We start from the raw sequence: 23,069 nt of genomic DNA, 5'->3' as shown, positions 1-23,069 counted from the left end.
GACTGGGCTTCTGCCTCAGCAAGGCAAAGACGGAGGAGCTGGTGCCACTGCAGATGCTTCCCGGCCAGAAGATCGGACTCGGCGGTAAAGTGATGACTGGCACAGTTGGTGCAGGACCTGGGCTGTGGGCTCAGCAGAGGGGCCTGGCTGGGCAGCGGCTCCTCTCGTGTCAAGCCTTTGCTTTCCTCCCCTAAGCCTCACTCTTTCCTTCCAGCCAGTCAGTTCCCCCTCCTGCAGGAAGCCTTCCCTGACTGTCCACCCCTTGAACTAGCCATGCTTAATTTAAGAGCAGGTGAACAATTCCCAGAACAGGGGTTGGGGGGGGGGGAGGCCCAGAAGGCTGTTTGGGAGACAGGAAGTGGGGAGGAGTCAAGCTGGGTCTGACTTTAGTGTGTGTGGGTGTGTGTATGTGTGTGTGGTGGGGGGACAGCGCAGTGGGAACGGGGGAGCTGAAGGTTTTAGAACTGGTAAATGACACAATCAAGTGAAAATTTAGCAGGCTGCATCTTTTAAGTAGCTGTCCCTTGCTACCTTCAGTGGGTACTGGAAGGTGTGAGAAGTAGGAGTTGGAAGCAGACCCCAGTGAAGGCTTGGTCCTGCTGGGCTGTGTTTGAATGGAGACCGGGAGAAGGAAGGGTGGCAAGACGCAGAGAGGTACAGTGCCCAGGATGCTGGTCAGGAGGCCTGATGACCTGGACTCTGGGGCCCACTTCGCCACTACTTGCTGTGGGCCCCGAGGGGAGTCGTGTCCGACTCTCTGGGCTGCTGCGGTACCCTAACTCACACACTGGACTGACAGACACAAGATTCCTTCTAATTACAAAATTTTGAGGGTCTGTCCACTTTTAGTCTTAGCCCACATCCAAACTCAGTCACTGGTCCCCAAAAGGAGGTGGGAGATTTTATGGGCCAGAGAAGCCCAGTATTCATCATTGAGATGCCAAAAAGGAAATCTGGACTGCCAGGCAATTACCTGAATAATTACTGAAATTCGAAAATCAATCATGTTATCTCTTATAACACACCAGGATCATAAAAACAGCCCCCAGGGCTCAAGGTGTTGGATTTCCAATGTGGGAGCCTGGCACCACCCGTCTGACGCCTGCCACCTCACAGGACAGCTGGGAGCAGGCATCTCAACTCATGGAGTTGTTCAGCCTGCTCTACAGTCCTGTGGTTCATAAAACTTCCACGATTATCCAACAGTCACAGCACTGGCCCTTTGCAACAGAAGACCCCGAGGAGACAAGAGCAAGGCCCAGAGGGCAGAGGGGTACATCTGACACGACCTTCCCAAAACGCTGCTTTGATCACGTCAAGTCCTGTCACTCCTTGTCCACAAGCCTCTAATGGTCACGGGAGTCCACTGTCAAATCCAGAGGAGGATCCCCAGCCCCCCGAACATCAACGCCTCCGACTAAAACCCTGTGCCTCTTTCAGGCGTGTCCCTGCCTCCCCCTCTGCCAGCCTCCCTGACTTCCCGCAAATACGGTGACACCACCTGCTGCTCCCTTCCCATGTTACACTTTACAAAGGGCTCTCCAGGTATTACGCTTCACTGAACCCGCTGGCAACTGGATCCCACCCCAGGGACACCCGCCCCCCACGCCCGTCCACCCACCAGGGTCCTCCGGGAGCCGCAGCTCGGCCACAGGATGCCTGGCCGTCTCTCCTCCTGTGGTCTCTCCTCCCAACAGTCTTGCTGAGGTCTGAGGTCTCAGTGTCCCCTGCTGGTGCCCTGCCCAGAGGGGCTGGCTAAGTAGTCAAACTGGACTGGGTCACTTGCGAGGAAAGGGCGGAGTAGGGGAGGGAAATAGTTCTGACCCTTCATTCACTTTTGAAAGCAAAGCACCCGGCTAACTCCACTGGGGCAAATCAACAAAAGGTACAAAAATGGCTTCCTGGGCCCCTAAACCAATTTCCAGGGATTTCAGCCCAGCTGGGCTGGGACCACTTGTGGAAATCCCACCAAGTCCTCAGCCAGCAGGGTCTGAAAAGAGAACACGGCTCAGGGTCTCTGCCATGGGTCTGGTGTGGACAGTGACAGCTACCCACTCCCCAGGTACCAAGTGGGTGAATGGTCTGCAAACAGAAAATAATTCATTTCCTTAGCTTCATCACACGGTGATCCATAGGCCGGCAGTTCACAGCTCCCGCCGCCCAGCCCTGGCAAGCAGCACAGCCCACCTAAGACGACACCACACCTTCAGACACAGGGCTAGCCACCTCCCACAGCCCTTCTATGGGCCTCTGCCTAACTTCCAGCTGGCTTTAGAAAAGTGCTTCAGAGAACCAAAGGACCCATCATCACACCTCTGGGGAACCACTGGATCTAATCCAGCTCCTCGGGCAACTGACAAAGCCAGGTGGAAACCAGCCCTGTGACTTACCCAGGGTCACAGAGCCCACCATGGAACTGAACCCTGGACCATTCTTATCCTCCTAACTTAGGGCCCACACCCCAAAGTCGCAGGTTTCTCCATGGTGATCTCCTTGCAGCAAGAGGAAACAGAGGAGGAGAAAGAGAACAGCTGTTAGGAAAAGAGCCCCAGGCCTGAACCTGACCCTCTTTGTGCCTGGCCTGCCTCCCCACGTGGCCCAGGAGGGCTGGCAGGGCAGAAGAGGTGGGGGAGGCTCAGTAGACTCAGAGAAGAAGCCCTCGACCTTGGCCTCCTTCCCTGCCACCTCTACCCAAACGACAGCCGCGTTGGCAATGACAGGAGCCGAGCAAACACCGAGGCACGGAGGGCCTCGCGTCCAACCACCGACCGGAAACCGCTGATTTGGGCAGAAGTGGGCACCAATCATGCAAGAAAACCTGAGGCTGAGGACCGAAAGTTTTCTCTATCCAAGACCACAAAGCAAATTAGCCAAGGGTCACACATAAGAAGCGATCTAATCTCTTTCTCCCTTAGAGAAATGGCAGCTTGCCTTAGTCTGGAAATTAAGCGCTTGTGGTAAAAGTATTGGTGACGGAAGTGCAGGAAAGGCTAAGGAGTAATGTTAGTTCCATATGCCACTAGCTGGAAGGGGGAACACGGAAGAGCAAGGACGGAATGGGAGCCGAGCGGCGGGTGGGAGGAGGCGAGAGGGCTGGATCATGGAGGGAGAGGAGGAGAAAGACAGACACTGGGAAGAGGACACGGGCAGCCAAGAAGGGCAGAGAGGAAGAAATCAAAGGCTCCGTGGGTTTTGCTTTACTTCCAGAGTTCCAGCCTCTTCACCTCGATCTTGGTGGTAGAACTTTGCCCGTATTGACTGCTTTTTTAAAAAAATACAGTACAGGTTGAATTCACTGCTTTTCACAGATTTATAGCTGCTTTAATCTCGAAATGCCAAAAACAAAGACAAAACCTAAAAACCTTTATGATTCTTAAAGAGTTAGGGAGGGGCTGGACAAAGAGACGATGTAAAAAGAAGAAAAAAAAAAAAGTCTAGGGACTTCCATAGTGGTTCAGGGGCTAAGAACCTGCCTTTCCATACAGCGGACCTGGGTTTCACCTCTGCTAGGGGAACTAAGATCCCACTTGCTGTAAGTCAAGTGAGCCTGCATGCTGCCACTCCTGAGCCTGAATGCCACGACGAGAAAGTCCGGGCGCTGCAACAGAGCACACATGTGCCAACTAAGACTCGATGTGGCCCAAAATAAACAAACAAACAGAATAATATTTAAAAAAAAAGAGCCTAGAGATTTTACTCTTCATCACAAGGTCATAAAGAAGCTCCCTGCCAAGGCGGTTAACACAGACAAGGCCGCCCCTGGTTGTGGTGACAGAAACAAGGCAGGTGGACTGAGGGTCCTCGTTCAGGGTCCCAGAACATTCTGCTCTGACGGGACCAAACCTTAAGTTCCAACGCCTGAAACAAACCTGAGGAAGGCGACAAGGGTGGGGAGCCTTCTGAAAACCGTGACACTGGAAGAACAATGGAAGGAACCGGTGATGTTTAGGCCAGAGCTGAGGTAGACTCATGATAGCTGACTCTCCAACTGTTTAAAGGAGTGAGTCCTCTGCAAATACATTTATTCTGTGTTCTCCAGCGGCTCAAGAGCCAAGATCAGTGTGCAGGAACTACAAACAGGCAGTTTTCAAGCCCAGCGTAAAACACAAGAGGGTATTTAAATCTTTACAGCTGTCCCACAAAAGAAAGGGCTGCTCTAAAAGAAAAAAAAAAAATCAGTGAGTCCCCTGTCCCCTCCACTGTGTACACATACACGTTGGAGGCTGCTCAGTGACTGCAAAGAACTGTACACATAAACAGCACTGAACAATTATTAAATGAATTAATAATATTGTGTAACAAAGCTCTGCAAAGAGATGAGCCTCGGGTCTTTTCACCTCTTAAAATGCTATTACTTAATGTTCAGGCCCGATTTACTCATTCAACAATATTTACAGAGTATCTGTCAGATGCTGGGCACCCGTCGTAGGCAGTGCCCAGACAGCAGTGGCCAAACCTGGGTGCCTAGCACATGGATTTACCATCTAGCGGGAAGTGAGATAATAAGACAATATGTGTATATGTCTATACTCGCTGTTGTTGCTCAGTCGTTAAGTTGTGTCTGACTCTTTTGGGAATCCATGGACTGCAGCCCTCCAGGTTCCTCTGTCCATGGGATTTCCCAGGCAAGAATACTGGAGTGGGTTGCCATTTCCTTCTCCAGGGGATCTTCCTGGACTAGGGATTGAACCCATGTCTCCTGCATTGGCAGGTGAATTCTTTACCAGGGAGCCACTTGGGAAGCCCATATGTCCATATACAACATATATAAATGCTCCAAAGGGGGAAAAAAAGAAAGAACCACAACCGTGATGAGGGAAAAGTTTACAAAGTCTACCAGGGAAGGCCTATCCGAGCTTAGCGTTCACTGGGGACTTGAAGCCAAGTGAAAAGAGGGCAGAGGGAACAGCCTGGGAAAAGAACCCAAGCAGGGGGCTTGCTTGGTCCTTTTGGGGAACGGCTAGGACAACAGGTGGTGGGAACAGAATTTGTGGAGGAGAAGGAAAGTGGTGGGAAGAAAGCCACTGTCACACGCACTCATGCACACCCATGGACATTCTACACCTAACTGGTGAAGGATGATGGATTTCACAAGCAACAGAAGGCAGAACTAGAACTGTCTGAACCACAGCAATGGCAGTAAGACCCAAGAGCTGACCATAAGCCAAGATTTCTTTTGCTCTTCCTTAGAGGAAAAACAGAGTGTTAGTCAGGATTGTGCTCACCCAATGTCTCCAGTATACCTGCTGCCTTGGCTATACCCCTGGGAAATAGCCTATGGCAGAAGGTTTTGCTTATGAGCGTGTGGGTGCATAAGAAGTAGTTAGAAAATGTGGTTTCGTTCCAGGCTTTAACATTCAGAACTGTGTGGCTTAATTTCCTCATCTGTAAAATGGGGAGAAGAATATCCCTAAAAACCCCACAGGTCTCTGTGGGACCAGATGAGGTAAACCGTGGTGTCCCGGAGGGCACAGGGAGGAATTTTACAAGCAAGTTTTGTACCCAGAACTTGGCACCCCAGGGAGCTGAGAGGAGGTGTTATGTAGCTCTGATTTCCCCACACTGCCTTGCACTTAGCTAGCAATAAATGTTTGCTGAACTGAAAAGCATAAAAATAACCTGGGAAAACATTCTGCCATTTTTTCCTTCCTATTAAATGGTAGCACTTTGCCAGAATGCTCAGAACAGTCTCTCTTCTCGGAGATCCTTCACTTTGGGGGAAGAACCAACTGAGTCACATCAGGGCAGAGTGTTCAGAGGATAAAGTCCCAGGATGGGGACGGGAACAGGTCTGACTCCTCTGCAGAAGGCTCCTGGCTCTCTGTGTCACCCCAGGCTTTCTCCAACAGCCTGAGCTGATCCAGGTCCAGGCCACCAATGGAAGAAGGGACTGCAGACTAGGATAGGGTCGGCAGCTCTTGGAAAAGCCCATGAAAACCAGAGACACACAACATATACAACATGCCATCCAGATGAAGCCTTGATCTAATCAAACTGCCTTGATGCAGACAGGGAGAGAGAAGACCAGATACACAGAACAGCTGAAGTCATTTCCATTCTTTCTTTTTCAATAAGTAACACATTCATTCTAAAGGTCTCAAAACCAAAAAACATAAGATACACAGTTCATTCTCCCTTCCATCCTGTCCAATTAACTATTAAGTATCCTTCCAGAGTTTGTTTACATACGTACAAATTCAGAATCTTATTTTTCTCTCCCAAATTAGCATATTATATATTGATCTTTGCCTTGCCCTTTTCCATGAAGTTTGTGTTATATATCTTTTGCTGTAATGTTGCAATATAGATAAGTTGGCACATGTCATTTTGCATTCATCCAGCTTATTAACAAATGAGATGGAATCAAGACCCCACTTCTGATCTGCAGGGCAGCAGTCGTGGAGACTCGGGAGTTCTAGAATCTAATGGGCTCACCACTGTACCCATGTGGACAAGTTATCTCGCCTCCAGCTACTCAATACTACTACTTAGAACCTGCCAAATGCTACTAGTTGCACCAGGCTCCAGTGGTAAAGATATCCTTCCCTTTTGCCTCCAGTGTCCAGTGTGGGATGGACAGGCAGAAGGGACCACTACAGCACCCAGAAGCAACTTTAGTGTGCCTCAAAGGCCATCTGACCTCTGTGGGCTTATCTCGCTATCTGGTAACGGGGTGGCCACATCTGCACCTTAGGGGATATTTAAAGGATCAAAACATAGTATCTGCCAAGTACCTGACATGAAGCAAGGCTTGGAGCAGGTGCTCAACAAAGGACAAGTCTAACTCCTGTCACAGGAGGAGTCTTGCTGATGGCAAGGACAGCAAGGTGTTCTAGGCAAAAAACACAGCGCTGCCATGCCGTTCACCACACTTGCCTTATAGGAGGCTGGAAGGCACTATTAGTTTCTGAGGCAGCACTCAGGCCCCTAATTATGTCTTAGCCCACTTTTCTTGGAAAATGGTTTGGCTTTCTCCCACTTTCCAGACTCTCTTTCATAGTTTGAGGTCTCCTGGGTATGGCCCTCATTTGTGTGCACAAGCTCTCCTGTTTGAAGTACATTCAGAGTGGCCAGACACAAATATATTTGTTAAGGCCCTGGCACAGAAAGGCAAGGATAGGCATGTGGAAAGTTGATTTTCCTGGGATTTCACTGACAGTGATATAAAATAATCATTTAAACAGAAAAAAATCTAAGGAGGAAAACCACTGAAACTCACATTTGTTTTGTTTACTCTGAAATGTGTTCTCTTTCACAATAATACACTTTAAAAAAAACCCAGAAATTCTGGCATCATCTGTTTTGCTTTCCTGGGGGAACAAATGCAGCAGACTTTATAACAGAAAAATAAATGGAAGTCAGGAGTCTAGAGTAGTTCCATATTAGCAGCAGCTAAGAGGAGGCAAGAGGTCAAAGTTAAGATGCAAGGTTTCATGCACTACTGTGACGCCAATGACCTGGCTTTGCACCCAGCACAGCTCCTCAGTACTATGTGACCTTGAGCTAGTTCACTAGCTTTCTGAGCCTCACTCCCCTCCTCTGCTAAAGTGGGAATAACCTCATTTTGCAGTGTTTCTTTACAGATTAAATAAGAATAAATGAGTATCTATGTACCAGACACCGTTAACAGTTAAAAGCAAACAAAACACATAGAAAAGATATTACTTTCAATACTTAGCAAAAAAAGATGAAAATCTAGTGCCTTTAATTTGGAAGCTTAAAGCAGAACAGTAGGCATCAAATTATCCAGCCCCCCTAATACTGGGACGCCAGGCTCCTAACAGGCTGATTAATGAAGTCTTACTTCACCAGAAGCTCCTTTCATATTCATGCAAGACGCCTGCTTCCAGATGAAAACTCTCAGCCAATTAAAGCTCATCACGGTCCTTGGGAGAGGTGGGTCACAGCTGGATTTGTGACCTAACTGTGGGTTTCGCGATCTAAAATAAGCCCCGGGACCTGTGAGTCCTGCCTTACCACCCTTCATCAGAGGGTTTGGCAGGGTCTCCTTCTCCCACCCAAAGGCATCTGGCCCAACAAATCAAGTGGGAGGGCCTGAGAGGTCCAGATGGAATCCAAAACGTAGCAATAGGGCCCCTCAAGAAACTATTTCAGAAGGATGGAGAGAAGGTGTGCTAGGCAGGGAGAGCTTGTGGCTACCCAAACAGGGCCACATCTCTGCCGAGACAGGAATAAGACCAGTTCCAGGTGGTGAGCCCGTGCCTGGGAGGCTGACTGGTGCTTACAGATGTTTCTGTTTCCCACCCCCCCACCCCAGCCATGAATGAGGAAATCAATCTACTACTGTTAATAAACATGATTTGGAAGTACCAATTTTTCAAAGTATGAGGGTCAGCTGGCTTGGGGAAAGGCCTAAGGTTGTCACTCTTTTGTATCATGTTATTAGCTCGTGAATTGGCATCTTAACCTCACTAGGTCTCAGCTTGCTTCTAGCAAGATGATTCGTAGATACTTTCAGATGGAACATTCTAAGGTTCCGGCTCCTGGGGGCCAGAAGTCTAGTGTAGGTTACCTGAGTCTCTGTCAAATGCCACCTCCTCAGGGAAGCCTTCCTGGATTACTTATCTCCTTTAACACAGCTTTATCTGTCTCCATGGGACCTGTCACAGGAGCAGTCACACCTCTGTCTGGCTTATTGATGGTCTCCCTCTATGGAGTGGAAGCCCGACATGGGCAGCCCAGATAATGTCCTTCTCCTGTTCACTGCTGTATCCAGAATGCTCAGGACAGAACCCAGCACACGGTAGGCATGCCATCAATACTGTGAGTGAAAATGAATGACCCTGCAGTGTTTTCCATCTGCAGATCTCTCTCTCACAACCCTTGTTAACAGGGACTAGCCAGCCAGCACTGCTCACCATCAGAGATATCTGGAGCCACAGCGAGCCTCCAGGGGCTAGCAAGCCATGTGCCCAATACAAGTCTGGCTTCCAGCACAGTGGACACCTTAGACCAGGATCCAGATCCCACTGGAGTTTAAGGCCAAGGGTCTGGCTCAGAGGTGCTTTTTCACTTTCACCTCTGACTTTCCTGGGTGGCCACTCCTGACAATGACCACTCTGGCCACGGGAACTGAGAGGAGATGGCCGAGTGCTGCAGAGGCCAGCTGTCTGCTCTGAACCAAGTACTCCCTTGGTTTTAAGAAGCCAGAGTGCCACTTCTGCTCCCGGACCGGCTGCTTTCCCCCAACACTGCAACCCCGGAGGGTCCTACCCGAGAAGCCTCCCCAGGCTCCTAGACCACGCCTCAACGTACAGCGCTCGTCTCCAAGACACACAGAGGCATGTCTGCAACAGAGCCGCAAGCTAGACGGGGGCTCAGAGGAGAACCACTCATTATGGCAGCAGGCCAGCCTCTGCAGAGGCTGAAGGATCAGGCCTCCCAGACAGCGGAGGAGCTCCACTCAAGTCCACGCCTGCCCACTCTCCCTGGGCACCAGGGTACACCCGAATCCCCACGGGGAAGGGGAAACATGCAGCAGGGCAAGGAATGCCCCGGTGACTGCGATGGCCTGTTCCTGGCCCTCCATGTGGAACAGGCCCCTGTGCCAGAACAGACAGATCCTCCCACCAGCTGCCAGGCGGGAGGCTGGAGGCCATATGACATCATCACAGCGCCTTCCCAATGCACCCAGCTGCAGGCGAGCTGTGCTGGGCTCTGCAAACCCTCAGTGCTGCCCTCCAACAGGGGGACTAAAAAGACACTGACCAATCCAAGGAGAGATGGGCCACCATGTGCACCCCAAGGAGGTGATCCCAGACTTAGTGGAAAGCCAAACACTGCTGCGTGACCTAGAAATCCTGGGGACTTGTACATCTCGACATCACCTGGGATGGACTCAACTTCCTCCCCTGCTTCCAGTGAGCCAAGGAAGACTTCCTGGAGGAGACTTCTCAGGAGCTGTTTGAAGGAAAGATGAAGGCCTGACCCAGAGGTCTGTCGCTAGGATGGAAGGTGAGAGGCGGGAGGGGCTGCTGACACACAGCACTCCGCGTAGAGAGCCCTTAACCCCAACCCCTGAGATGGGAAGGGGGAGCCTGGAGCAGGGGATGTCACTCTACCCCACCTCAACAAGAAACTGGGGGCTTGGTCCCTTGCCTGGGGCCCCTCCTGCCCTCGCCCACTGCCTGACAGCTCCAAGTAAGGTCTCCTTCTGAGGCGGGCAAAGACAGCACTCCCAAGTACTCCCACCACACACAAGCTCAGACACCAAGCAAGGACGGTTGGCCCCCCTCGTTCCAGCAGCTCAATCAAGCCCAGGCTGGTTAGAATCTACGAACCTTTAGGGGTGGCCCACCTGGCATAAACCTTATTTCTTTTGGTCCTGACAACAGCCCCTGGGAAGAAAGTGTTAGTCCCATTTACATATGAGGCAACTGAGGCTCAAAAAAGTGCCCTGCGATCGATCCTCCAGCCACTGGGCTCAGCAATCCCCATGTGGCTCAGTGCGTCTGACTGATGGCCCTCTGGTTCTCTCTTTACAAAATGCCCACTGGCCTTGGTCCCTGGAGATCAAGGATGGGCCAAGTCCAGCCTTGCACAATAAATTCCACTTAGCACTCAGCAGCCTCATGAGTACAAGTAAATGAAAACTCACAAGTGTGATGAGCAGGAATGTGGGCACGTGTGAGATTTGTGTGGCCACGGTGGGTGGCGAAGTGTGGGACCCGGGGGCGGGGGGAAGATTAGCAGGCCAAGGACTGGGTACCAACACTCCAGTAGCTTAAATCCTGCACCCTCTTTCCTGTTTTCTGCGCTCCATTTTGCTCTCTTTCAACCACTTAAGTTTACCTCTTCCCACCTGCTGTGAAGCTCCACACCCTGCCTCAATGTGGTAGCTCCCAACCGCATTTCAAAGCCCCTTTAGAGGACTCTAAAAATACACAGACTGGGCACCACCCTCAGAGACTGATTCTGTAACGGGGTAGACTCTAGGAATTTCTCAAAATGCTCCCCTGGTGGTTCTGATACACAGCTGGGGCTGAAATCAGCCTTACCAACCACACACCTTTCCTCCTGCCTAATGGGCTGTGTTACATACACCTCCCAACTCTATTCCTGCATCATTCTGGATGCTGCGGACATAGCCCATGCCAGTGGGCTCCCCTCACCCTCCCCTCCACAGCCACACCATGTACACCTGTGGGTCAGACAGTAGCTCAGGTGGAAGCTGGTTACATTACATGGCTGAGTCTCTCCCCAGGATGCACGCCCCGCAAGAAATCTACAAGTAATCCCTTTAAATTTACTGTAAGAGTTGCACTCCCCACCAGCCCTCTCTCTCGCTCAGGCATCTCTTGCACCTTCTGCAAGAGGCATTAGAATCCACCGATGCAGACCTTCAGGGCACTTCTGACTGTAGAGTCCCACCCAACCCTACTGAAGTGTTCCCCAGAAACACACAGGAACACCGGCAGACCTCTCTCCTCCAGGGTTCCCTCGGTCCTCCAAGCCTGCTCTTCCTGCCTGCAGATTCTTTGACTCATTTCCAGCCTGCGGGTAGGTAGGAGAAAGCCTCCTTCCCCTGCACTGACCAGCTGAAATCTATGGCTGATAAAAATTCTCTCACCTCAGACACTTGCGGGCTTTTCTAAGCATCTGCAGGAGCAGCCCAGGGGTGTTTTACAGAACCAAGAAGACCCGAGGGAGCCTGGATGGGCCTGTGCACACGGTCTGGGCAGGCAGAACCCAGGTTACACGCAACAATGGATCCCCGAGCACACAGACACATGCATTTCTTGTATGATGTGAACCTTGGTAACCAAAATTACAAATAAAGTAAGCAATCGATTGGAGGAGTGGTCTCCTAAGTGGACGATCCTCAGACATTCCACTGGGGTACTTGAGGTTTTAATATTTTTTAACTTTTTAATTTTTTGGTGTTATTTGACAATGTACATATTTATAGGTAGTGTAGTGAATGCGTGCTCAGGCCCTGCAGTGATATCTGACTCTTTGCAACCCTACTGAACGTAGCCCACCACGCTCCTCTGTCCACGGAGTTCTCCAGACATGAATACTCAAATGGGTTGCCATTTCCTTCTCCAGGGGATCTTCCAGACCCAGGGATCGAACCTGGGTCTCCTGCACTGCAGGTGGACTCTTTACCGCTGAGCCACCGGGGAAGTCCAGTGTATGTGAATAATTCCTAACTAAAAGGCAGACATACCGGGGCCGGGACTCAGGTTCAGATTTTACTGACACAGGATATAAAACCCAGAAAAATGTGAGGACCGCTGGGCTGAGAAAGTGTGAATCAGCCCTGCAGAGGCAGGAGCTCACAGCGACCCAAGAAAACCTGACACCAAACCTGGTGATGTTTCAGATGCTTTGTTTCAGCGGCTCCATGCTTGACTCACCAGACCGTGGGTGATGAAGATGACAAGAACGTGCAAGGACCACAGCTCCTTCTCTCAACCAGCACTTCTACAATGCCCGACACGTGCCAAGCGCAGTGCTGAGCCCAAACAGGCCCCTTCAAGCATGCAGTCTACCGGCTACAAGGGGACAGAGATGCTATTTTGAACACTCACATGCAGGAATGCCTAATTACAAACTGAAGCTCTTTGAAGGCAATTTCTGTAAGAGTTTTAGAACAAAAGAACGAGACCGACAGCTGAGGAGGGTTGGAGAGATGATTAGCTGCTAAGGAAGTGATGGGGGCAGTCCCCATGAGTAGATTTGAGGGCATAAACGGTGGCAAGTGGGGCCAGTGCAGTGCAAGCGGGGGTGGGGGGCAGGGTGAGGAAAAAGATGAGAGCAAGAGGCAGACCACACAGGACCCTCACAGGTCTTACTAAAGCTTTTGGGCTTTAAACTAAAGAGAACGGTGTACTGTTAAGTACAGGGTGACACGATTACAGCTGCATTTTGCTAAGATCATTCTGACAAATTTGAGGCCTGGCTTCAAGAGGGCTGTGTGCAGGGGCAATCTGCTGGTAAGCAGTAGAGAGTGCTATTTTGAATCGACAGGATCTGTGATGGATATAAAGATCACATGTGTGCATGTGGGGGGATGGAGGAGGCTGCAGAGGTCATGGGTTTCCACTGGACATGCTGAATGTGGGGTACGGTGGGGACACTCAGGGGGAGACACTAGGTGCATCCTGAGCTCAGCCAAGGGGTCAGATCAGAGATGTTAACAGTAAACACCAGACCCCAGAAGGACAAAGCACCTGTAGCCGTCAGTGGGGAAGAACAAGATTTTTGTGAGGACAGGGAATACAAAACGAGAGAGCACTCAGGGCCTGGGCTTGACTGGATCCAATACTTCACGTCTGCAGAGGACAGCGAAAGGACCCCAGAAACTGAGGAGTGGCCAAAGCCATAGGAGGGATGTTGGAGAAACGGAGAGGTAATGGGGAACATACCTCATGAACATCAAGGGTGGGAATACTGCTGCTGAGGAATCATAGAAAAGACGACAGTGAAGGCTTCTGGGATTGAGGAGCTGTTTAGAAAGCCAACCAGACTGAGGAGGCTGAGGTGTGAGAGAAGGTAGAGACAATTCAGGAAGTTTGAATGTCAAAGGGAAGAGAGATGGCCAGTAGCAAGAGTGAGCCAAAAGATCAAGGGATGTTTGCTAAGACGGGAGAAACATCCCAAGCTTGAGAAGGATCCAAAGGAGTAGCTAGGCACCCAGGAGGAAAAAAAGGTAACTGAAGGGCAGGCCCAGGTGAGACCCAAAGGACAGCTGGGCTGGGCACAGGTTTGGTCTAGAAATTTCTTGGGAAACCTGGAGGTTTCCACTTTCTCTGTGAGAGCAAAGTAGACATACTTTTCTGCTGGCTGGGAGGCACAGAGAGAGTGGAGGGTCGGTGGGCAGTTTGAGGAGGACAGTCTGAAACAGTTGCTGGCGGTAATGACCAGGCGTGTCCAGGAAAAGGGCAAGTTGAAACTACTTGGAATTCAGTGCTGGGGCTGTTCCTTGACATGTAGATGCTATAACTACACAGAGAAACAACACATTCACTGTTGAACTGCTTGTGGGGAAAAACAACTTCTGGCAAGTTTGAATCTCTAGCATCTAACCTCTTTTCCCATTGAAACAAATGTTACTCTTTGATATGTCTGTTGATAATGTAAGCTTTTTTTTTTTTCTAAGTCAACGCCAACTGTGGTATTCCAGCAGAAAAGACCATAACAACAATGACATCTAACATTTATTGTATGCTTACTGTGTGCCAGACTGGGTGGTAGGTGCTATTACATCATCATTTACAGAGACGAGCAGGGAAGGTACTGTGACGTGGAGGGCTTGCCCAAGGGCTGGAAGTGGGGGCTACAAGTACACACCCAGGTCATCTTGGGGAGAGCAGGGGCCAAGTGCACCCCTCACCCTGGAAATGTTCGAGCCCCCAGGCACCCAGTGCCGCACACTGGAGTGGTGGAGGGCAGCAGCAGGTAAGCAGAGAGAATGGGGTGGAGGAGCATGCTTGGCGGAGGGTTGCTGACACATTCAGGACACTTGGGAGGCATCCATCCAGGCGGGAACTTAGGACTGCTGTTGTCTAGTCACTTAGTTGTCTCTGACTTTTTGTGACCCCATGGACTGTAGCCAGCCAGGCTCCTCTGTCCATGGAATTTCCCAGGCAAGAATTCTGGAGCGGGCAGCCACTTCCTTCTCCAGGGGATCTTCCTGACCCAGGGATCGAACCCATGTCTCCTGCATTGGCAGGTGGGTTCTTTACCACTGAGTCAATTTAGGATAGTGACTCCATAACGCTGGGAGAAGGTGAGGGTTGGGAACGAGTTAAGGAGAGCAGCTTGAGAACATGGGACCCAAGATGAGCTGGCTTAAAAGCAGGAGGAATCACTGCTGACTCTTGGTGGAGAGATTTTACAAAGCTGCAAATGGCATTCCCATCACCTTCCCCCAAAATCAAACCACAAAATATTTGTGTGAAGGAAACTTAATATTCATCTTTAACCATCTTTCAAACATTAACAAGTAATGAAATCAATTTACAAGTTAAAGCCAGCACTTTTTTTTTTTTAATGAATAGAGAAGTGTTTTATCCATAAAGGAGTATACTGTCAGCTTTTCAGATAGCCTGTGTATGTACACACATACTAGAAAACATTTACTATAGGAATGAAAAGCTTGAAAGTCACTGATCTCACTCAAAATTCCCATTTTAGAGTGGAGAAAACAGAGGCCCAGAGAGGACAAACAACTTGTTCAAGTTAGTTAACACCAAATCAGAGTAACACCCAAGACTCTAATAGTTCTCTGGTAATTTCCTCACCAAACCGGAATCTCCAAAGGCAAATTTCTCTGGGAAAGACAGCCCAGACTTTAATCCACATTAAAGTCATAGTGGGGTAAGTAAACTGATCTCTTAGATCTGCTGCCGGAGAGAAGTTTTGGTAAAGAAAGCAACAGATGGGTGCACCAGGGCATCTGCTGAGTCGAAACAAAATAAATTTGCCCGAAAACACAAAGGTTGCAGGGTGTGGCCAATAGACGCTGGATGGGGCCCACTGCTGGTGAACAGATACATGTTATCTGACTTCACAGGCTTCACGGTAACAAATGTCATCAGGACAACTGGTTCTATGCAAGCTGCTTCCAGTCTGGGAAGGAGCCCAGGGCCACTTTGCTCATCTACCTTCAACCCATTTTATTAAATGAGAAGTTTGGAATAACAGATGCCTTCACAATTCTCCATCTCTGGCAGACTCCATTTCTTTAATGAAAACATCACTGCTGGGTATTTATCATCTGTCATTATTTCAATATATGTAATATAAGATTCAGACTCAGGTCACTATTTCTTTACTTGCTTGTGGGAGGAAGGCAGTGTGATGGGGTACCAGGGAAGGGTACTTTCCAGGAGATTAGAGTACTAGCTAGAATAGAGGGCAGACAGGTCAAAATGTGTGTGTGTTGCCAGGGAGGGCATGGCAGTGAACATCTCGAAGGGAGGACCCTGTCTGGACACCAAGTAATAGTGTAATAGAGTAATAGGCCTTCTCTTCACCAAGTCAGAAGACAGACTAAACAATTGGGTCAAAATCTTTCAACCAGGGCTTGTAACCACTCAGCAACAAGCTCTCTGCCCTTTTCCTAAGTGATACACTAGAGTAGAGGGCAGGCACGTGGAAAGGACACATCTGATGAACATCCTATACAATCTCCATAAAGGATATCCAATAGTTCTGAGGTTTTTTATTTCAATGTGGTAAAATTAATATTAAATAAAACTCTGGATGACCAGCCCCCAGAGTTCAATCAGGTGGCTGAAGGATTGTGTAAGTCCAGAGCAAGTCATCTTGAGAGGCTGGTGGTGCAGCAACTGCCCAGAGAGGAAACTGGGTCTGCTGTTCTTAAAGTACAGGCCACAGTTACAGGGACTGGGATCTGCGCTCTTAAGATTTATCACCTCCTCCCAAGGTCTGGCCAATCTAGCCATATCTTCATCAGCTCCGGCACAAGAGGCTACAGGTACAAAGAAGGGTTCTGGAACTCAAAACCACTTTGCTGCTGGTCTATCCCCAGGCAACACGCATGATGGAAGAGCAGCAGGCCCAAACTAGAGATTCCAGGATTATCTGTGCTTTTCAGTAAACTGTGCTCTGAGGGTCTGATGTCAGCCACCAAGTACACAGCTGTGGTACCTTCCAGGTCTCAAAACTCAAACCACTGCAATTAAAGTTCCTTCCTTCTACCTCTAAGAAGACATCTAAAACTTAAGAGTAACTATTTAACTACAAGACATGCAAAAGCCTTTTGATATATCCTGAATAGGCAAGATAAAGAATTTTGGTTGGTTACACTGAACAACTTATGGATAGAAGGGATGCTCAGTTTTACACCAGCAACAAGTAGGATTTCTCTTCTTTTGCATGTTTATAGATCGAGGCAGATTTCTACTAGACATTAATGGCACATGTAAAAGGACTTGTAAAGACCCCTAAAGCACCACCCACATAAAATTAAAAAACTTAAGAATTAAAAAAAAATTTGAAACACCCAGATCAAAAGGTCCTTACCAACAATCTGTTAAACCAGGGATTACCAAATCTTTTCTGTACGGGGCCAGATAGTAAACTTCACCTAAAGGCAAAACTGACAATACTACATAGGCACTTTTTTATAATGAAAGAAAACAAATTTCCACAATTCTTTTATTGATAAAATTCAAAATATATAATGAGTACAATTCTTTTGGTAATAAAGGTCCAAGGAGACAAGTGGAATTCTTTGCAAGGGGGAAATGGGGATAACATTTCACTTAATTGGGATTCAAAGTGTTCCACATTATCAAACTGATTGCAGTGTTTACATGTACAAAGTATTCTTAGCTCACAATACAAAAACAGGCAGCTCACCCCAAACTTGGCAACGCCTGTACTAAACCAAGGCAGGAGACCCAGGTTCAATCCCTGGGTTGGGAAGATCCCCTTGAGGAGGGCATGGCAACCCACTCCCGTATTCTTGCCTGGAAAACCCCATGGACAGAGGAGCCTGGCAGGTTATCCACAGGCTCCCAGAGTCATACAGGACTGAGCACGCACGCATGTGCTTAAATCAGAGTCTAGGGGTGGGGCCAGGAATCTGCATTCTACATGCTCCCCAGGTGATTCTGGTGATGGGTCACATTTGAGACCCAATCAATTAAACAAAATTCAAAGTTCTTCCTTCTAACTAAAGGATCTCTGGTTTTACAGTAGGAGGAGAACCCAATTCTGCTCGGTACCAGCTGTTTGACTTTCTTTCAATCTGAATGATTCACCCTCACAGGAGAGGATGTCACCCTCCTTGGCTTACCCTTAAGGAGCCAAGTGATTAAGTGAGATGATCCAAGAAGTGTTATTGGTAAACTAGGTCTTGGAAACCAAGGACGTGCCAATTCTGTTTAGCTTTGTGTCTGCAGAAAGAGACTAATAAAAGTGGGGAAGCATTACAGGCACAATCCCCCATACATCACCGCATGACTGGCTCCTGCTTATCCTCTCATTACTCAAAATGTGTCCCCCAACACCTAAAAGCCCAGATTTCTTTCAGCCTAACCAGATGTGATGTGCTAACCCAATCTAGGGAAGTAGATGTTTGACTCCTCCTCTCCCCTCCCCAACCCAACCCCCATAAAATCCAGAGCACCTCCGATCCTGCCCACCCACCTCAGTATCTTCAACTAGGAAGCTGTCCAGTCTTCAAACTTTCACATAGAGTAGCACCATTTCAAAGCTTTTCCTCACTGTACCTTACAAGTAAGGGTGCTTCTGGGGAGGCAGTAGAGATTAGGGATGGAGTCTGAAGTTTGGCTGTGATAACATCTTTATGCCTCGATTTCCTGTGTTTATATAAGGATAGTAATAGTACCTGTCTCACAACGATGCTGTGGGGACTAAATTAATTGATTTGTGTAATCCACTCAGAGCTGTGCCAGGCATAGATGGGTGCTATACATGCATTAGTTATTATTGTTGTTCTGTAAACTCTATAGAAACACAAAGTTGTACCTCATTGTACCCCAATATCTGAGAAATAAAACTATCACATACTGAGCACCTGAGGGCCAGATCAGGCCAGTTTTGTCAGTGACTTATTAAATAGGATTATTCCCATTTTACAGGTGAGAAAACCAAGGATCAAAAAGGTTAAGTTAACCTGCCTGAGATCACAGGGGCAGGTAAACTTATCTTACTTCTGTGGCAGGAGGAATTTAAACTCAGGCCTGTGTGGTTCTACTACCCACCACCCCTGTGAAGCTTAGGCTCAAAACTGCCATCAGCAGCAACAACCCAGTAACAAAACATAACTGACCATGACCATACAGAACTCACGCTCAATTTTCTGCCCCTGGATCCCTGGTAGGCTTGCACAAACTGGAGTTAGTATCAGGCTACTTGAACCCAATTAGGCAGTAAGTCAGTCTGGAAAACATCATGCGATGTATTCCAAAGGTCAAAGTTAAACCTGGCTTCCTGGGCAGCCTTGGCCGGCCACTGCCATGAAAGCTAGTCTCCATGCAGACGTGTACCAGGATTTAACCAGTGAGGTGCTTAACCAGCATGGGTATCAGCTTTAAAAAGTCCCAGAGAGATGTTGGCGACGCGGATGACTTGCCTGGCTCCGCAGTCAACAGCCAAAGAAAGGCAGTTGGAAAAAGATAACACTGACTTTTTAAAAACCAAGCCTCATTCCCTACTCTTCTCGGTTTAGGATTACACTTACTACTGTAGCCGCCCTCCCGCGGGCAAAAATAAAAGGGGGAGAAGCCGAGGAAGACCGAGAGGGCCTCCCCTAGCAGCCAGCAGGGCGCTGCAACACCCACCTGAAAACACGGAGCGCGACCTACCTTCCCGGAGAGCCCAGCCCCGAGGGCGTTTCCCCAACGCATCAACTCGTCCCTCCCGGGTAAGCGGCTGCTGTCCTTGGCTCCAGTCAGGGCCGCTAGAGTCGCGTCCGCATCGCCGCCCACCCCTCCACCCCAACCCTCCAAAGAAACCTCGTATTTAATTTCTCCCCCTACCCTCCTATCAGTTCCGCCGAAAAAGCAAACACCGGGTCGATCCGTTCGTCTTTAGGGTCACACTGAACTACCTCTAAAACGCCTGCCGGAGGAAGGACGAAATACTGGAGAGAAGGGGGGCGGGGGAGGCAGGGAGCGCGCTGGGGGGTGGGGGGAGCACTCGCAGGGAGGATCGTCGCCCTCCCGGAGCAACGGCCGCCGCGACGCTCCAGAAGAGCCTCACGCCGTTGGCAAGGGGAGGGGACCCCCCCCCCGACATAGGGGCCCAGAGCACGACTACGGGTCCCCGCAGCCCGTTCCCCTTGCTGCTTCCACGTCCGGGGCCGTCGGGGCGATGGCGCAAGTCTGCGCCCCCACCCCCCCACAGCGACAACAGCCACGGTGACAAAATGGCAGCCCGGCGCCCGGCAGTCCTGCCACAGGCGTGCAGGGCCCTGGCGGCCGCCCCTGGCCCCCAATAACGCCTCGGCGCCCTTCGGGTTCGGTCTCCGGCGGGCCTGGCCGTTAAAAATACAATAATAATAAAACACCTCGAGCTCCAAACCAGCTCGGGAAGCCAAAAGGCCCGCCCGAGGGCCAGCCCCGCGCGCCCGCGGCCCGGCTCGCGCGCACGAGGCCCGGCCGCCCCGTCGCCCGGCCGCCGGCCCGCGCCCCGCGCCGCATGGAGCCCGGCGCCCGCATTCGGAGCCCCGCGCTCGGCGCCGGCCGCGCCATGGGGGAGGGGCGGGGCGGGCCGCGCGAGACCCGGGAAACATGGCTGCTCGTCCTATTTCGGCGTCGCGGCGTGGCCACCAGCCCCCGGATCAGAGTTGGGAGAGGCTCCCAAGGTGGGTGTGATGGGGGGTCCTGGGGGGAGCAGGGCGGGGAGGGGTGCAGGGGGCGCTCTCCGGGAGCTATTTATTTTAAGAACGTTAAAAAAACGAGCCCCTCCTCCCCCACCCCTTTTGTCCCTCATTAGCTAGGTTTCTCCCTCTCCTCCCCGAACGGGCAGAAAGTGCCCCCTCCACCCCCACCCCGCCTCAAAGCAGGGGGCAGGCGTGTGGGCCGGGAGGCGAGGGGGCGAAGCGTGAGAAATCGCTCCCAGATCGGCGCGGCGCGTTCCCCTCCCCCAGCACACACTCGGGAAGTTTAAAGAGCCGGTTCGACCCGCTTTCGATCTCGCTCCCAGTTGGCCAGCAGCGGGGGTAGGGTTGGCCGCGCGAACCGCGCCTCCACACCCTCCCGCCGCGACCCCGGCCCCCTACTTGGCGCCCTTCCCCCTCCGCACAGGGGGCTTCCGGAAAGTACGCGGGAAGCCCGCGGCTCCGGCCCCCTCCCCCATCACCACACCCAGCCCCCCAATCCTCTGGCTCGGGGTCCAAGCTGGGATGAAACTGGCCAGAGAAACGCAAACCGCCGGCAAATTGTTCGCGGAAACTCCAGCGTCCTCCGGCGGGCAACCCCTCCCCTCCCTCCGCCACCCCCTCCCCGCCCTGCGCGCCATAAGGCACTGCACGTCTACAGTCCACAGCTGCGTTATGATGGGGGGGGGGGGGGCACAAAAAGGATCTTGTTTTCAAAAGTCTCACTCAGGTTTGGGGGAGGAACTAGAGAAAAGAGGAAGCAAGGCCTGCCTCCGCCAGGGATTCGGGTTTTAACGGGTTGGAGGGGCGACAGGTCAGCGCACAGTGCTCCCCAAAGTCCCAACTCTGTGGAACCCTGGCCACCGGGGCTGGGGTGGGGGTGTCCACTCGCCCGCGCTCCGCTGGTCCCGGAGGGGCCACCAGAGGAGTCAGCCAGCGTCTCCGCCCCAGACCCGGGGTCTTCTCCGCTGAGCCGCCAACTCACATAAAACAGTGTTTGAAAGCGAGAGGGAGACAGAAATAAAAACGGGCGTCCGAGTAACCCACCCTCACCTTTCCCCTCCTTGGGGGTGAGCTTTCGCCCGAGCCTCCCAGTTCCCATCCATGTAAGTTTCCTCCGGCTGTACTCCCGCTGCTGCCCAATCAATAACGGCGACGGGAAGGCAAACTCCCATCCCCGAGCTGCGTGTCTGCTATGCCCGCATAAATCTGGACCCAGCCAATACCCACCACGGGCACCAGCTCTGGGCAGCTCGCGTCCTGACAAAGTTTCCCGGGCCCATTTATTAATCGGGCGCCGAATGGCTGCCAAGGAGCCCACCCTAGAGAAAGACGGGCCGGGGGTCGGGGCCGGGGGGCGTCAGGGCTCAAAGGCTGGCATCTTAGGGAGGCCGGAAGGAACAGGGGCGAGGGGGACCGGGACGTAGCCTTTGGGTAACTTGCAGTAGCGATCGCGCGAGGTGGGGAGGCGCGGGGATTATCTGTGCCTTTGCACGTTCGAAAATCCCTCTCCCCCCCCCCCCTTTCCATTTATCCTCCCTTAGGAAGGAAAGGAAGAAACATCAGCATCTGGCCCGAAGGTGGGGTGGAAAGAGTGAGGGAGACAGAGGAGGAGAGGAAGGGAGGCAGAGAAAGGGAGGGAGGGAGAGAAAGGGCGCGTTCACGAACACTACAAAGTTACAAATATGGCTCCCCCGTCTCTCGCCTCATCACTGCAAAGAAATGAAGACGCACTTTAAACTCGAGCCATTCCCAACTCCGCTGCAGCCCCCTCCCCACGCGCTCTCCCCAGGGGCCTCGGCCCACATTTATCAGAAACTAAACCGGACTCGCGAAGCCCAAAACTTATTGTGTGTGTACGAGAGAGAGAGAGAAAGGGAGGGGGAAGGCGCGGGAGGGGGGCGGAAAGGGGGATTCATTTATAAAATATAAAACCCCCTTTTTTTGTTGTTAAATCCAGGAGGCAGCCCCTCTCCTCCTCCTCCCTCGTTAATCTTTCCCCCAGACGGAGTCACGGGAGCAGAAAGCTCAGAGGGTTATTTTGCCTCATTCTCTCCGACCCAAACGCGTGCGCCCGCTGGCCCCCGATGGGTGCACACTCGCACGCACACTCTCGCACCCACATTCGCACACGCGGGAGCACACGCACAGGTAGTCACACACCAAGGGCAGCGGCGGCGGCAGCCGGAACATGCTTGGATGGCATTGCAACCCCCCAACCTTGCAATTCATTTGCAGTCCGACCCCCAAACCCACATCTCCCGGGCGCCCCCCCTCAAAAAAAAAGTGCCTCCCCCTAACGCGCACACACACAAAGTAGGAGAATGGACCGACAGAGATATTTTTGGCAAATGCTCACATCAGAGGGCGTCCTGTTCCGCAGCTCTAAATGAATCCGTTTGTCCATGTCCATCTCTCGCGCTCTCTCTCTGCAGAGGCTCCCGCGCCGGCGGAATTCAATCAATAAACCCCGAACCCACGGCCGCGCGTTTTAGGACTTTGAAGGCTCAACCAGCTCCGCTCGGTTCTCGAGCCCCCAGCACCCGCGGCGCACACTAACCTGATCACCGTGGAGGCGGGATCGGCGGCCCCGCGAATGAGTGGCAGCAGCGTTAGCCAATTGCCGCCGCCGATCTCGGGGCAACAGCGAATGGTGGTGGAGGCGGGGGGGGAAGGGACCAATGGGCGGGCTGCGCAGCCGGCCAGGGAGGCTCAGCCATTTGGT

General features: G+C 51.3%; 1 protein-coding gene across 3 annotated transcripts in view; it reads right to left on the bottom strand.

Annotated features, from left to right (window-relative positions):
• The window catches only part of ANP32A (acidic nuclear phosphoprotein 32 family member A), a 38,126-nt gene extending 15,223 nt beyond the window's left edge, over positions 1 to 22,903 (bottom strand). The window contains exon 1 of one of the 3 annotated variants that reach the window (XM_043919797.1): positions 22,704 to 22,903. In XM_043919797.1, coding sequence (XP_043775732.1) covers positions 22,704 to 22,757 — 54 coding nt within the window. In that variant the 5' untranslated portion in view covers positions 22,758 to 22,903. Of the gene's footprint in view, positions 1 to 19,328; positions 19,386 to 19,502; positions 20,923 to 22,703 lie in introns of those variants that run through there. The other 2 variants (XM_043919796.1, XM_043919798.1) reach the window with 2 other exon arrangements.
• Positions 22,904 to 23,069: the final 166 nt, after the last annotated feature.

Source organism: Cervus elaphus, chromosome 12 (assembly GCF_910594005.1).
Source record: "Cervus elaphus chromosome 12, mCerEla1.1, whole genome shotgun sequence".
Lineage (NCBI taxonomy): Eukaryota > Metazoa > Chordata > Mammalia > Artiodactyla > Cervidae > Cervus > Cervus elaphus.
The sequence above is the reverse complement of the archived record's forward strand: the minus strand, read 5'-3'. Positions and strand labels throughout refer to the sequence as shown.